Here is a 14350-nt window from a genome sequence, read left to right on the forward strand (position 1 = left end):
TCTAAAGAACTACAATTAAAAAATAAGTAATACTGAATATTCATTACAGAACGTAAATTGCTGTGCCCTGCGCTATTAATCAGTGATGCTCTTTATGGTCTAAAAAGTGCTAGATTGTAACATGCAGAGAGTTGATGGGTCACGGGGTGCTCTTTCACCTCACTCCAAGCTGCTAAATCCCATTAAAATGGGAGCTAGAAACATATTGCATATATTTTTAGCATTTTCTCTCTGTGAATGCAATTACTGTTATCAACATAGAGATTGCATTTAATGATGAATAAAAAAGGAAGTGGTCTCTGTGGCTGTGTGGAAGGGGCTTGTCCAGGCGCCCTCCCTGCTGGACAGCGGATGGCTCCTGAGTGCTCTCTAAAACCCTCATGCTAAAGCTGTCTACTGTTCACTGACTTGGCTTTCACAGGGAAATCTTATTGAATACTGGGATAAAAATTGTTACATGATCCTGCCCAATGCTAATCAATTATGCTTTAGAGGTCCCTTCCAACCTTAAGCATTCTATGATTCTATGATTCTATGCTGCAGATGCTCGGTTACAGACCTTCCCTGGGTAAACTCCTTTTCATTACTTTTTATGTTCTGAGTAGTTTTGATGGTAATTATTGAAGGAAATGTTTTCTATGCCATGCTGTTTTATGTTTAAAAAAAAATACTGAAGGCATAGTGCATCTAAAAATCTACACACCTGCAAAACACTTGGAATTACAGTATCCTAAACTAGTCTATGAGCTTTCCCATGTGCTTCTCCCAGACACTCATCTCATACAGGAGCTCTGTTTGCAATTCTTGCTGGGTTTTAGCTGTACAGCTGAGGACGATGCTGCTCTCACAAGTGCACTCTGTTGCTGGAGGTTATTGCATGCATAAGAACAGCAGTATTTAACTTCAACCCCCCCAAATCCATGTAAGATGACACGTGAGGTTACAATTGTTGAGTGCCCTCAGAGCTCCCTGTCCTGCTGGTCTGCTCTGCCAGGGAAGGGGTGACTTGCAGCAGAAAGCAAAGGCAGAAGGATGAGGGCAGTGAGTTCCAACTGCTGTAGTTAATCCAAGAGGGAATATGAATAAAAGAAAGACCTTTGCTACTTCCTAAATTGCCTTCAGGAGGGCCTGGGGAAACTGTGTCATTTCGGGAGTGCTGTCTTGTTCTAGTTGATCTCTTTCCTTTCCACGGCATCTTCCTTTTCCTATTTTTTTCCTTCTGTTGCTTCTCTCTTTTTTCTGTCTTGTTTAGATACTTGCTTTTTAAATGGTTCTTCCTGTCATAAAAGAGGGAAATCAATACAAGTGCACATAAAATAAAGGCCCTCGCAAGCCTTCATTTGCTAACTCTGTGATCTATTTTCAGGGGTGTTCTCTTGGGACCAAAGCTCAGATAGCAGAGAAAGGTGACGGATGTGCTTGCTGGTGATACTACTGCTGTCCTCTTCCAGGGCGAAGGAAGGGAGTTCTTCCTTTTGTTCATTAGGACTGTCTGGGCCCTCAGAGAGGCAGCAAATTCCATTAGGAAGCCTGGGGAACAGCTTGATTTGGGCAACATATTTCCTCAGTTTTCAGTTGGGATTGATAAAGATTCAGAAAAGATAAAAGATAAAGATACAGAAAGATTCCCATTTGCTCCTTCTCTAATATCTATGGCCAATAAAAAGCTTTGACTTACAGAGAGAAGAGGAATGGTTGGTGGGAAGAAGTGTGGCTTATCGTTTATTAAAAATTAAGCCTGAACTTGTTTCAAGTTAACTATATAAGCATAGACAAACCCACAGCACCATTTATTGTAAATCTTGACATCTATTCTCCATTTTTCAGCTGTACCTTTGCTGACTTTCCCATGTTTGGCTGAAGAAGCCTCTTACAGCTGTCTGCATCATGCTGCCTTGTTTACCTTTCAAGTGTGCTTCAAAAGGGGTCAACCATTTCTGTACCGGAGACTGAAAAAATATTTTCTAGTAGCTACTTAGAGGTGTTCTAGTACCTGTTAGTTATGGAGCAGAGACTTACAGATGACGTGGGGAGGGTAGTATCATGTGTTTATTTCTGTATGACAATTTAGTTATGCTTTTATGAAAATCTGCCAGCATTTGGCCAAGAGAACAAAAAGTGTCTGAATATCTTCCAAACATAATTTTGGTATTTCCTTACTGTGGAGCACCTGACTTTACAACCTTTATTTTTGATATAGCTCTTTGGTTTATAATGTTGCACCTGCAGTATTTAAAGCTGCCTAATATTTTTGGATTATAGAAACATGTCTTTTATTGCTTATTTTTTGTCAAGACTTAACTGTTTAGGCTGAAGCTTCCTATACTAGTTTGCTGTATGACATTGAATAGTTTTGGGAAGCTTCAGCAAAAACTATACAGCAGTATTCAGGAATGGTCTCAGGACAGGAAAGAAGTTGGTGAGGGGATCTGTTTCTTGCTTGCAAAGCAACATTTCTTATTCTGTCTTTCCAGTGCTTCCCTTCTCCTGAGCAAATCCTCTAGAATTAGAAAGAGGACCAAAGATTTGGCAAAGGGATAGTGCTGGGATAAAAGAAATACAGCGTATTGTCCTCTGGAAGATTCAGCCAGATGCGGATGAGCTGCACCTTTGGAAAAAAATCTCCTTTTTACCTGTGTTGAGAAACCAGAGGGTTGAAAACCACGTACCTGGGAGACGCGAGGCTGGGCGCCGTGGGCGGGCAGTGAAGGCTGGGCCGTGGCGCAGGCCCGTGCGCCCAGCCACCCTCCCGAGGCGGGGACGGGCCTCCCGGGTGAGGAGCTGGGCCCGTGGAGGCCGCGCAGCCCGCGGGGATGTGCATGGGCATGGGGACGGGATGGGGAGGGATGGGGAGGGAGAGGGCTGAGCGGACAGCGGCTCCTTCCCGCCTCATGGCAGCTGCTTCCCACTGGCCAGGCAGGGCCGCGGCCTTGCCGAGGGCTGGGGGGTGCCGAGTGTGCAGGCTCCGGGCCAGGGGTTTGGACACGGAAAGGTTAAAGGCTGTCATTTTATTTTTTTCTCTGGGAAGCTTGCTAGTTCCTCATCTAGCTGATTTTATAACTCTCCTTTAACTCTCTCTCTTCTATAACTCTCTATTGCTAATGAAAAGAAGCATCTCATTGCTTTTCACAGAGTGAGCAGCGTAGATTTTGGAGTCCTTGATGCATATCACCATTTGGTCACTTTAAATATTGCTGCTGTGTTTGCCTCTGTCGGAACTGTTGAGCTCCTTTTTTAAAAAAGTATTTTTTATTTTCAAGAGGGCTGTGTTTCTGGGAGGACAGTCTGATTGCAGAAACGAAAGCACTTAGGAGCAGCCTAATAAAGCCTGAAAAGCGCTCGGGGATTCATTTGATGGAAGTGGCTGTATAAAAGGAAGGTTGTTAACTGCACAACTGGCTGCCAGTTGCAGTTAATCTCTAGCACAAAAGCAAAGCAAAAAGCCCTACAGAGGCAGCTCCCATCTAGGAAGAACTGGGAAGGAAAGAACAGAAGTTGGGGGCTACCTTTTGGCTGTGTGCTTTATGCTGCCCATGAGGGTATCTCGCAATGTTGGCCATGTATTTTTCAGCTTGTTGCCAATCCTCATACCACCTCTGAACTTGATACTGAGATTCGGACTTTGTAATTCTATCCAGAATGGCACGGTTTTCTTGGCTTACTCTCTGCAGCTCCTTCTTTCGTTTTTCCCTATTTAAACTAAAGGAAAAACAGACAAACAGAATCAAACTTCTTCACAGTTATTACTATTCCCAAGCCTGGAAACACAGAATATGAAACATCTGCCAATCTTGTGTTGGAGGAGAATTCTCTTAAGGGTCTTCTACAAGCATTTCCTCCTCCTTGCATCTGCTTTAATCAGCCTTCGCAACTCCATCAGTTTGTCCTTCTGAAGATAATTTTTCTACAGGATCTTCTAAACTGAGTCCTGACTATGTGGAAACTTGATGCATTTGACAAGAGGAAAAATGCTCTATTTAATGTTTTATCTTTCAGCCCTCCAGGCTTGAAATTGCTTTAGTGCTATACTGAAGGTGAAGGTGTAACTGGTGTCTGAGGTACTTAATGGTTTTACTCATTTGTGTTTTGACCTCTATTTTTTTGTTGAAACCTCACGAACTGAGTTGGGAAATACGAAGACAGTGGAGATAAGTGTATGACCTCAAGCTCTTTGCAATTTTTTTAGTGATTTCTAAGACTGATAACTTTCCGCAGATAACTAAGTTGATCTCACAGCAATTTACTGCTACCAAAAAAAAAGAAAAAGAAAAAGGCCTTGCGGTTTTCCTTTCTTTCCATGGTCTTCTCCCTCCCTGCTTCCAGCTGTGGGGTCTCCTCCCTCCCTTGCACCAGTCCTGGAATTCATCAGGACCTTGCAAAAAACGGCAGGAAAAGGTTGGTTTGTTTTCACTGGGTTAGTTTTCTGCTGTTTCTTGACTTTAAGTACCTGATGGAGAGGTTTGATGAAAGCCAGAGTTGATCCAAGGGAAGCAGCAGGAGGTTGCTGCTTGGATCAAGAAAGGAGAGAGGGAGGATATTCTTCTCTTATCCTTATGGAGTCGTACCTTCAGCTACATGGTTAACTGATGCTCCCTGATACTTGCACAGATCTGGGTATTATTTATCAGTGACAACACACATATATGTGCCATAAAGTGCATTTACAGGATGTGGACATGAAAAACGTATTTCAAATCATTTCTGTTTTCCCAAAGGACTGTGCACCTGTCTGGTTATTCCTGACCACAAAATGAGGCAAGTTCTACCTAGATCACTGGAATGTGAGCAACAGTTTTCTGTCTAGAGACACGTTAAGAGTCCAATGAGCAGTCACTTTCTTGTGAACTGGTCTGTACATGAGTCTCAAGAAATAGCAACTGCCTCCTGAGTTACATAAGCCATTCTCTGCTGTACAGCATGGATTTTTTCCTGCTGCTGACTAGGTTGCTCTACTAGGGGTGCATATTTCCTTGTGAATCAAAAGAATGCAAGGTGGTTCTCTCTACTGATAAATCTTCAAGGCATATTTTGCTTCATCCCCCTTGAGCAACAATTTTTATCTTGATATCTGGCACCTTCCTGCTTTTTTTTCACCTTCTTAATTCTATTTTTGCTCTGTTTTTATTTCATCACTATGCTGTGGATCTCCCTCTTTCCAGTGGTGTCTGAAGGAACAACTGGCAAAGTCAGCAGCAGTGACTCATTCAGCAGCAACAACAGCTTTGCTGAGACATAATAGGTTTGCTTCATTTATTTCCCTTGAAGCAGGGCAGTGTTCTCTTTTTGCACTCCCTCGGTTAGTAAGTAGAAAAACTAATCTAAAGCCATCTTCTCTTGAGCAGAGGGTAGGAGGAAAATGACCTGGTGTTGGATTTCCTGTGGCAGGGCAAGCAAATGGCTTCCTGAAGTGTTGATTATACCTTAGGCTGCCTTTGGGTATGTGTCCATGCAGAGCAGTTTATCCTATGCTATGTTTGTCACTGGAAAAGTAACTCGATAACTAAATGCAAGTAGTGCTGCTGATGTTACCTTTTGGCCTTATAGTCATTTTTATTGTCGATTTGTCCTTTTGTCCTCATGATGCAGGACATCTTCTCCAGCAGCAAACGGTTATCTCTCTCGATGACTGAAAGTCGATCTTCCTCCAACTTTGTGTACAGAAGGGATAAAGAAATGCTTCTGTTTTTACAGGACCATAGCAAACAGCAGTGATGTTTTGACTACCTAGCAGGGTGGTCAAAGACAGTTGCTGTCTTCTCCTCTGTGCAGAGTGTGACAAATTTTGATCAGGTAAAGCTTCACTCTCTTGTTGAGAGAACCCTTTCAGCCCATTTTAATGTTGGCCTCATGGCACAGATCCCTTTGAAATGCAGAGAATTTGACCCTCAAACACTCTCCTGTCATGCAGCGACCTGCATGATGACCAAATGTACTTCCTCAGTGTAAGCAAAATTTCTGTAAGTATTTGTCAATGTATTTTCCAGGGTCATCATTATCATTAATGTTTATAGAAGCATTCTAAGCTCAAATCAAAAAAAAAAAGATTGTAAGAGAGACTGTTCAAATACATGATAGGACTTATCCAAACTCCTGTGAAGTCAATGGGAGTCTTTCCATTGACTTCACTGCACTTTGGATCAAATGGAGAATTTTCCATTGACTTTAGTGGGATTTGGATTAGGTCCAGTCGCAGGCCATTCTTGTCCTTGGAGGAGTTTCAAGCTCATGTAAGAGGAGAAGCAACAACTGGGTGAAATGAACAAATGCGGAGAGATGTGCGAGGTAGTGCATGCTAGCTCTGTGCATTGTTAGCATGATTTTAAGCCTTGTTATTTCAATTTTAAGTGGAAGTTATTAATGATCTCAGTCACTTCAGTGTATCTGAAATTAAAGTGTGTAATGGGCAAAATATGTTAGTGTCAAAAGTGGGACAAGAATTGAAGGAATCCAGAGGATTTTCCATCTCTCAGAGGAAAGGAGAATCTTGCTGGATATTTAGATACCTTGGGACATTGCCTAATTTGTAAAACAAAGCAAAAAACACAACATAATGTTGCTCGGGGAACACAAATCCATGCTAAAATTGTGCTTGTGAGGATTGAGGAACAATGGGAGAGAGGTGCAGAAAAGAAGCTTCAAAGTTACCTGTGTCACAAGAATGTCATCACCAGCAGGGCTGAGTTGGAGATTGTAGAGAAAGGGTGGGTGGGGGAAAGGAGGGAAATTACTTTTTTCATAGATAGACTTCTACCTTGCACTCTCACAAGACTCCCAGAAGAGAATTATGGAAGAGATGGGACTGTTTTGAGCATACTGACTTACTATTCTCCCTTTTTTTCTTTTTTTTTTTATGTATTTGTTTTCAAGCAATCCAAAGATATTGTATATCCTATATAAAAGGAACTGGAATCCCTCCTCACACTCCTCTGTTTTGAATGGTTCATGTAACAGTAGCAGGTTGCTGTAGGAAATCCAGTGCATCTGCCTTGTTTGCTAGGCCGTATGATTAAAGCAGGCCAGATACTGGTCAGACTGTAGTATAAATGCACCTGAAAACAGTGCATTAAGTAATCCATCCGTCTCTAAACACCCCTGATGAGAATGACTGCAAAGGAAGGAACTGGTTACTGGAAGATAAGCTTTTTGCAAGGCGTCTTTCTGTCTTTCTTTCTGTCACACATTTGAAAGAAGCAGGAGGAGGAAGAGATTAAGCCCACGGCCTCACTCCCAGGTGTCAGGACCCATTTTTCAAAGGGACACGCCTGAGATTAGTGAGGTTTGGGGGTTGTTGTTAACCCGTGGGGCTGTTGTGTACACATGTAATTTTCCATTTTCAGGGGAACTGTTTCTGTATCATTTTTATGGTAAAAGGAAAAAAATAAGAACAGATTCCAAGTCCCACTGTAACATATGGTTTTATGCATGGGGGAGAAATGAATTGTTTTGATAGTGAAATAATTTTAAGGTGCCTGGGGATTATTATGCCATGCAGTGAGATGATAAACATTTTTAAGTGAATGAATCTAAAGTCCTTACGTGGGCGCTTATACCAATGCCTCAGGGGCACTCTGTTGTAAATTAAGTTGTTGACAGGGTTTAGCCGCACATATTTTTTAGTGCCTCAGGTTTTTGTTGTTGTTTTTGTTGTTGTTGCTTCCTTTTAGTGAGTAGAGTTAATTAGTTAGCAATTTATTTTCCACTGCCATCTTTTATAAAAATCTGCCTCTTGGGAGCAATAAGATTTTGAAGGATAACTGCCAGTCAAGGCTGCCCATTGTTTGTTGTGCCTCAAATATGTTAACATCCTTTTATTCAATTCATTGCTCTGTATCTTGATGATTGTGTCATTTCTGTTATTTGGGGTGATTTTTACATGGTACGCAGAATTGTCTTTTGGGAGGATTTACCCTTGGTACTTAGTAATCTGAAGCAGTTTGATTATACCAATAATAATAAAGAAAAAAGTAGCTTGTTTAATAGGAATGGGAGGGTGTTACCCAGGGATTCGGATAGTCCTGTTGCAAAAATCACTGTGGCAACATAAAAATGGGCTTGAAATTTTGACCATCTGGTAGTCTGCGCTGTGGATTTTTTCTTTGTTTTCTTTGAGAGGATATATGAAGGAAAACATGCTAGTGCTAAGTGAAGTAAGCAGTGTCATACCTTCAGCTTCCCTAGTTTCAGATGAAGATGGCTGTATGTTGCAGGGGTACTTGTGTCCACTACTGGTTTGGCTGCCTGGATCTGCAACAGAAGAGAAACGTTTATCTGGAAGAAACGTTTTTGCTGGAAATAATGCTTGCATATCATTATGGGAAATCTCTTAATTCCCATGTTCTGCTCTGCTAGCCAGGAGGAACACTATTAAGCAGATGATTCATTATATCAGCAAAGCCAGGCTTGCCCAAAAGAAGAGCAGCGCGAAATGAAAATGTTAAAAGCGACTGTTCTGAAGCCTCCTGGCAATGCAAAATGCTCTCTGCACTGCAGCGGTGAGGAAATACATTAAGCCAATTATCACAGTGTTCGTGTTACAATAAAAGAGGCATGGTCTTAAGAGAAGATGGTCAGGACTTCTTAGACACCCCGCAGAAAGAGATGGCTAATCAAAGCAGCACGTATTCCTAGACTGTATCAGGTCTCCAGGGGGATGCAAGCTCGGGATGTTGCCAGAAAGGCGTAAGCAATGCCAGATCAGGGCATAATCTCCATCTCCAACCTGAGCAAGAAGCCTCAAGCCGGAGGAAGAAGGATCTGTGCGGTGCCTTGGACTGAGAAAGCTGCTAGAGAGGCTGCTAGCAAGGTGTGCAGGGAAGACGCAACAGAGACCACCCTCCTGGAGTCCAGTTCTGCAGGGCGGTGGGACCATGTTGGCTAAAACAACACCATGATTTCTATCATGAAATGCATGTGGAAAGCATGCATATGGAGAACATGCATTTTATACCATTTGTCATGCCTAATATTTGAACTAATACATCTCAGGCTGACTCAGACTTGTGGAGTTATTTGCCCTGTGATGTAGAACAAGAAGAGGAACACTTGCTACAAAACAAAAAATAGAATAGAATAGAATAGAATAGAATAGAATAGAATAGAATAGAATAAAATAAAATAAAATAAAATAAAATAAAATAAAATAAAATAAAATAAAGGGTTTGTCAGGTAAGAGCAGTATGTGCAGCAATACCACAAACTCCTGCAGCAGGACACACACAAAGCCGTGCCTGAGTCCAGCTGAAGCTTTTCACATCTGAGTCTGTAGCAGCTTTGTTTTGAGTCAAGGACTCAGCGTGAATCCCTGATGACAGATCTGTTATATGTTCTACCAAGAACATTATTTTTCTAGTGTGGCAAATGCTTTATAGAATGGGACAGCATTTAGAAGTGCCTAAATTTTTCTAAAATTCATTTGAAGTGCTCAACTTTTTGGGAAAACATGCAGCTGTTTTTTCTGTGGTGGGGACAGTCTCTAAGAAGGTGTGTGATCCTGGAAGGTGCTGACAGCTCTCAGCTCCCATTGATTTCAATAGCAGAGTGCTCATCTTAACAGGATTTGGTCTGCAAAGAATTAAGCAGTTGCTTTGATTGGCTGGCAGAACTAAATGTGCTAAATCTCTGAAGGCTTTAGTGTTTTTTGCTTCTGCTGCTGCTATCTCTTCCACTTCAGCTGTGCTAGGTTACTGTGCTATTGAACTATTTTAGAATAAAAGTAACTTTAAGAAGACATACAGTTTTTAAGAGAGGGTTGTTACTGTGCCAGTCAGTAGAAATAAGCAATGTGAAGAATCGGGTTTTATAATTTTGCAAGCTGTGATTTTAATTTATAGCTGTTAAAATTATAGAACTGTTTCAAACTTGAACAACAAAAGGCAGTTTAGAAACATTTTTTTTTCCTGTAAAATTTGTATCAAAGTAACTTTATTTTTCTGCAAAGCAATACATCTGATTTCTTTCCTGTCCTTATATATGCACAAGTGTAAAAAGTAAATCTTGGTATTTTTAAAGCCCATCCTAATCTCTGTTGAGATACTTTCCAGAGCCAGAGGTGTTTCTGGACAACCATTTTATATTTAATTCTCTGCAAAATATTGCAGAGAAGAGACATAATTATATTTTTTTTCATTCTTTTCTTCCATTAAGAAAGCAGCACAGTTATTCATGCTGAAGGTATTTGATCTTGTGCATGCAGAAATATACTGGCACATGTTTGCACTTCTGCATTATGGAGGCAATTATAACTTACCGCTGGATTTTTGCCATCTCCAAGGAAATATACGTGCGTGTTACATTATTATTATTATTATTATTTCTTCCTCATTCCTAATTTTTCCCCTGTTTTCTTATTCTGGTTTACTTGCGAGCTCCTTTAATGCAAAGCCTGGACATCACCAAGCAGAGGCCCTTACAGTTTCTTACAGGATGTCGCTATCACTCTTAGCACAGCAGAGCAGCGGGGGCCGCTGTGAGCTGTATCATCTGCTGGTAGCCCTGCTCACTGCAGCTCCTGCAGCACACGGGTACCCCTGCTCCAGGGGCTGCCACTCACCAGAGTCAATTCCCTCACTATGTGTCTTTATGATATATAACTAGTCTTTATTCGTGGTCTCTCAATGCCTTAGAGCACACACACTCACACATATATGTACCTGAAATGCTCTGAGCATTGAGGGTTCTGTATACACAACGGATATATAGACTACTTCATACTACGATAGATATGTAGAGTATTTCAACTACACTAGTATCAGTTCCCTGCTTTAAAAGAGCCACTGTTTAAATAGCTGTGCTCATACACAATAGCAAGCCTCTCAAGAGGTTAATTCACAGAGAAGGAAGTTTGTTTATTTAAACATTGTCAATTTGATTAGAAAAATATGTCAAATTCAATTCTCTACTTTGTGTTTAACTTTTTTTCCACCTGCAAGTCAAATTATGGGAACAATGGAAGGAAGGAAGGAAGATATTTTAATATGGTTAATGAAACAGACCCGTTCTGGAAATAATGAAGAACTATTTCTTCATATTAAAGCTAATTATGTTGTGACAGTCTTCCTAAGACAGCAATACAGCTGAATCACCACTGATATTATTTGCTACTTAGGGATTTGCATTAAGGGAGAAGCCCTGCATTATTTGCCATTTGGAGCAGATGACTGTCTGAATCTTTTTCACTTCTAAATCTGTGAGCACTGCTAATGATAATTTTAAATGGTCACAAAAGATAGTACCTATGTTTGCAGGCTATTCTTAAAATGCATCTTTTGCAACTTATTCCTGATCATCAACTCTTGTAACAGTATTAAGAATGAATAGAGAATTGCTTCAGCCTCGTGGGTGAGCTGAGCCTTGCACGAAGGCCACCGCTCAGTATCAGACCGTTGCACCTACCCTTTTCTTGTGTTCTTCGTACTTGGCTTTGTCCCATTTTAGCTGGAGGTATTTGTTGCCACACGGTAACGCTGGCTGGTAGGCTCGGTGCATCTTACACAAAAACGGGCATCTCTGAACTTGGGCTTTGAAAGTCCGGGTAATATCGGCCCGAGCCTTCTGAAAGCAAAGCCCTGGAGCCTGGTGGTATGTTTGCCGCGGCTCACGTGGTCGTTGTCATGGCACTGCTGCTGAGAACAAGAATGAGGAGCTGGGGGTAGTAGCGTTTCGAACAATACATGGAACAAACAGCAAACAAGAACCGAACATTGTAACATTCCAGAGGGTATTTTATTCATATATAAAATAGATTACCAATTATACCTCGCTGGTCAGACCTACCTCCTGCTGATTAAGGAAAGATAGTGGTGTAAGCTATTAATAATACTTCATATAGTGCTATAAATATGCAAAGGACTGTACAATAGACTAAATTTGCTGAGGCTTTAATTGAAAGGCATGCCTCAGTGCAGCACTCGGTGAGCTGTGGCATATCGCACTGCAACAACCTGCTTAAAACATTTCTTCATTGACAAGTGAGCGCTTCTCAAAAGCCACAGCAAATGTGTTTATAGCAAAGCATTCCTAGTTTTTAATACCCGTATCACCTTCCTTTAAGTTCAATGCCATCTGATTGCTAATGAGGTAGGGAAGGCTCCCCCGGGCTTGCAAACGCCAGTTGTCTCCCAAATTGGCCACTGTTTCTCACAGAGGGCCACCCTCAGTCCCTTGGTTCTCGGTTACCTTTGGCAGGGAGGTGAAAGGGAAAAGACAAGTTTCCTCAGGCCCCTGCCAAATGCCAAAGCTGCCTCCGCTTGTTGGAGCTCTGCTTGCCCCCTCCAAAGGGGCCCCGATCCAGTGAGACAGAAGCAGATATCAGGTTAAAACCTTGGTACGTATTTATTTTAGTTTGGAAAGCAAACACTGTTATTGTTATAAAAATGATGGAAGGAATTCTTTTATTTTTTTTTGGTTGCTGGGGATCTCGTATTTTCCTGATAATGTAATTGGAAGGTATGAAGAATGTCAGTAGAATTAGTAGAGAGAACAGAGATGAAATAGATCTTTCTTCCCAAATATAAGTAACATCTAACTGTGTGCAGTATATAACACTATATTTTGCTCTTGAAGAAGTAGAAATGCTTAGGCCCTCATTCGTTGAGCAGGGTCATGGCCTCTGTCTTTAAATGCTGCATGTGTAAGGCTCCATTAGGGACAGATCCAAAAGGCATTACTATCAAAGGAATCTTTGTGTTGATTTTGATGGAGCCCTTAAAATGTGAGCAAAACTTAGTCTCTCATGCTGGAAACATGGCCCATCAAGAATGTGGAAACTCTGGAACAGTTTCCTTGCTGCTTTGGAATTACAAAGTTTGTGAGAGAAGGGAAGTGGCTTTCAACTTCCGTTGTGGTCACCTCCTCTCTCTTTACCCTCAGAAACTGAGGACGATATATGCATTTGTTCTAGTTCATTTTTTGGTGTTGTTTTGGTTTGGTTTTGGGTAAGAAAAGCAAAACTCGAGGAAAGCTGTTTCGAAATTGAGTGTCTTGATGTTGAGCTTCCTAAGGTCCTGCAAGTGGTTTCTATCACCAGATGCTGCTGGAAGGCAGGAGCTGCAGGGGCCTATTTCTGCTTATGATTCCATGCTTCAAATGGAGAGCTACAACCAATCAAGGGGGTATTCTTTAGAGTGATATTCCACTGGTTAGCCAGAGTTAACTAACTCGTGAAGCATCCTTCATCCAAACCAGAGGACTAGACCTACTCTCCGTACTGGATGATGCAGATGTTTATGAAACATTTATTCTGAAGACTGTTTAATTTTATTAAGTAGCAGTCATGAGAATTTCTGTGTTACGTACAGAAGGACTTGTGTGTGATTTCTGGATAGCAAAAGGTACTTGCTGAAGAAGAATGAAGGATGGATATAGAGGTACATAATGAAGACGAGAAGATTTTTACCCCAAAGCATTTTTCAGTGTATATGAAGTCCTACAGCTTCTATACAAAGGAGAGTTGTGTTTTCTGCAGCATAAAAGCAATGTGGATAATACCAGTCTACTTCTTTAATGGAGCAATCTTGGAACATGCTGAGCACTTTTTGTGAGATTTCAGCTCTTACAGATTTCTTGTTTTGTTGGTTTTCAGCCTTCCCTCTCTTCTGGTCTGATTTTTGAGCAAGCCTGTTTGTACAGCATGAAGGGCCCTGAGCTCTGCGGGGTGATACTGATGCTAGGAATTTGGCTCTGGAGTTACTTCCCCCTTGAACTCTGTGCTGAGGATAGTGGATGCTGCCCCTTCCTCTCCTTGTGCTGTTGCCAGAAGAGCTGATGCCAACTGCAGCAGCTGCTAATGCTAATGGCCCAGCCATTATGGAATGAGTTAAAGAAAGAGATGCTCCTTCCCCCACTGCACCCCCGATATAGATCGTGTCTTAGGAGATGCTGTTGTTTACCCTGACCAGAAGTGTATTTTATCCAGTTTGCTTTTGCTGTGTAAGATACACACATACATATATTGCAAAAGCAAGAGGCTGAGTACACAGGTTTTAAAGCTTTATTTTTTTTCTATAGATATGAAGAGGAAAGTAAGTCCTGTTTTTTTTTTGACAGCTTTATCAGTTATTTTAAAGTCGTGTTAATTCCTGGCTTTATTCTGCAAAGTGTCTAAGCCTGCCTGATTTTAACCCATGCATAGCCTGAACTGCACAGCTAAAGTCACTTATGTGTGTGTGTGCTTCAGGATGAGGCCCAGTCTCCTCTCATTCACTGCGTTTCCCTGGACGAGGGCTTTTAGCGTTCTTGAAAGAAGACGTGCCTTTTTTGTCACCTCCAGTATGTTACATGATAGGATCCCAAATTGTTACTTGGACTGCAAACACACACGCCCCCTTATCATATAACTCCTAAACCACCCGAC

General features: G+C 41.5%; 2 protein-coding genes across 2 annotated transcripts in view; both read right to left on the minus strand.

Annotated features, from left to right (window-relative positions):
- Nucleotides 1-14350, minus strand: part of CDC16 (cell division cycle 16) — a 441073-nt gene that overhangs the window by 44404 nt on the left and 382319 nt on the right. The window lies entirely within an intron of this gene.
- On the minus strand, nt 1206-11484 carry CFAP97D2 (CFAP97 domain containing 2). The gene is made up of 5 exons (XM_010214894.2): nt 11392-11484; nt 8164-8244; nt 5530-5648; nt 3507-3699; nt 1206-1277 (listed from the first exon to the last, which is right to left on the minus strand). Exons 1-5 carry the CDS (start codon nt 11482-11484, stop codon nt 1206-1208), a joined length of 558 nt encoding a protein of 185 aa, XP_010213196.2.

The sequence above is a fragment of the Tinamus guttatus genome, unplaced genomic scaffold (genome assembly GCF_059628265.1).
Source record: "Tinamus guttatus ecotype Peru unplaced genomic scaffold, ASM5962826v1 Tinamus_guttatus_pri_ptg000030l, whole genome shotgun sequence".
Classification (NCBI taxonomy): Eukaryota; Metazoa; Chordata; class Aves; order Tinamiformes; family Tinamidae; genus Tinamus; species Tinamus guttatus.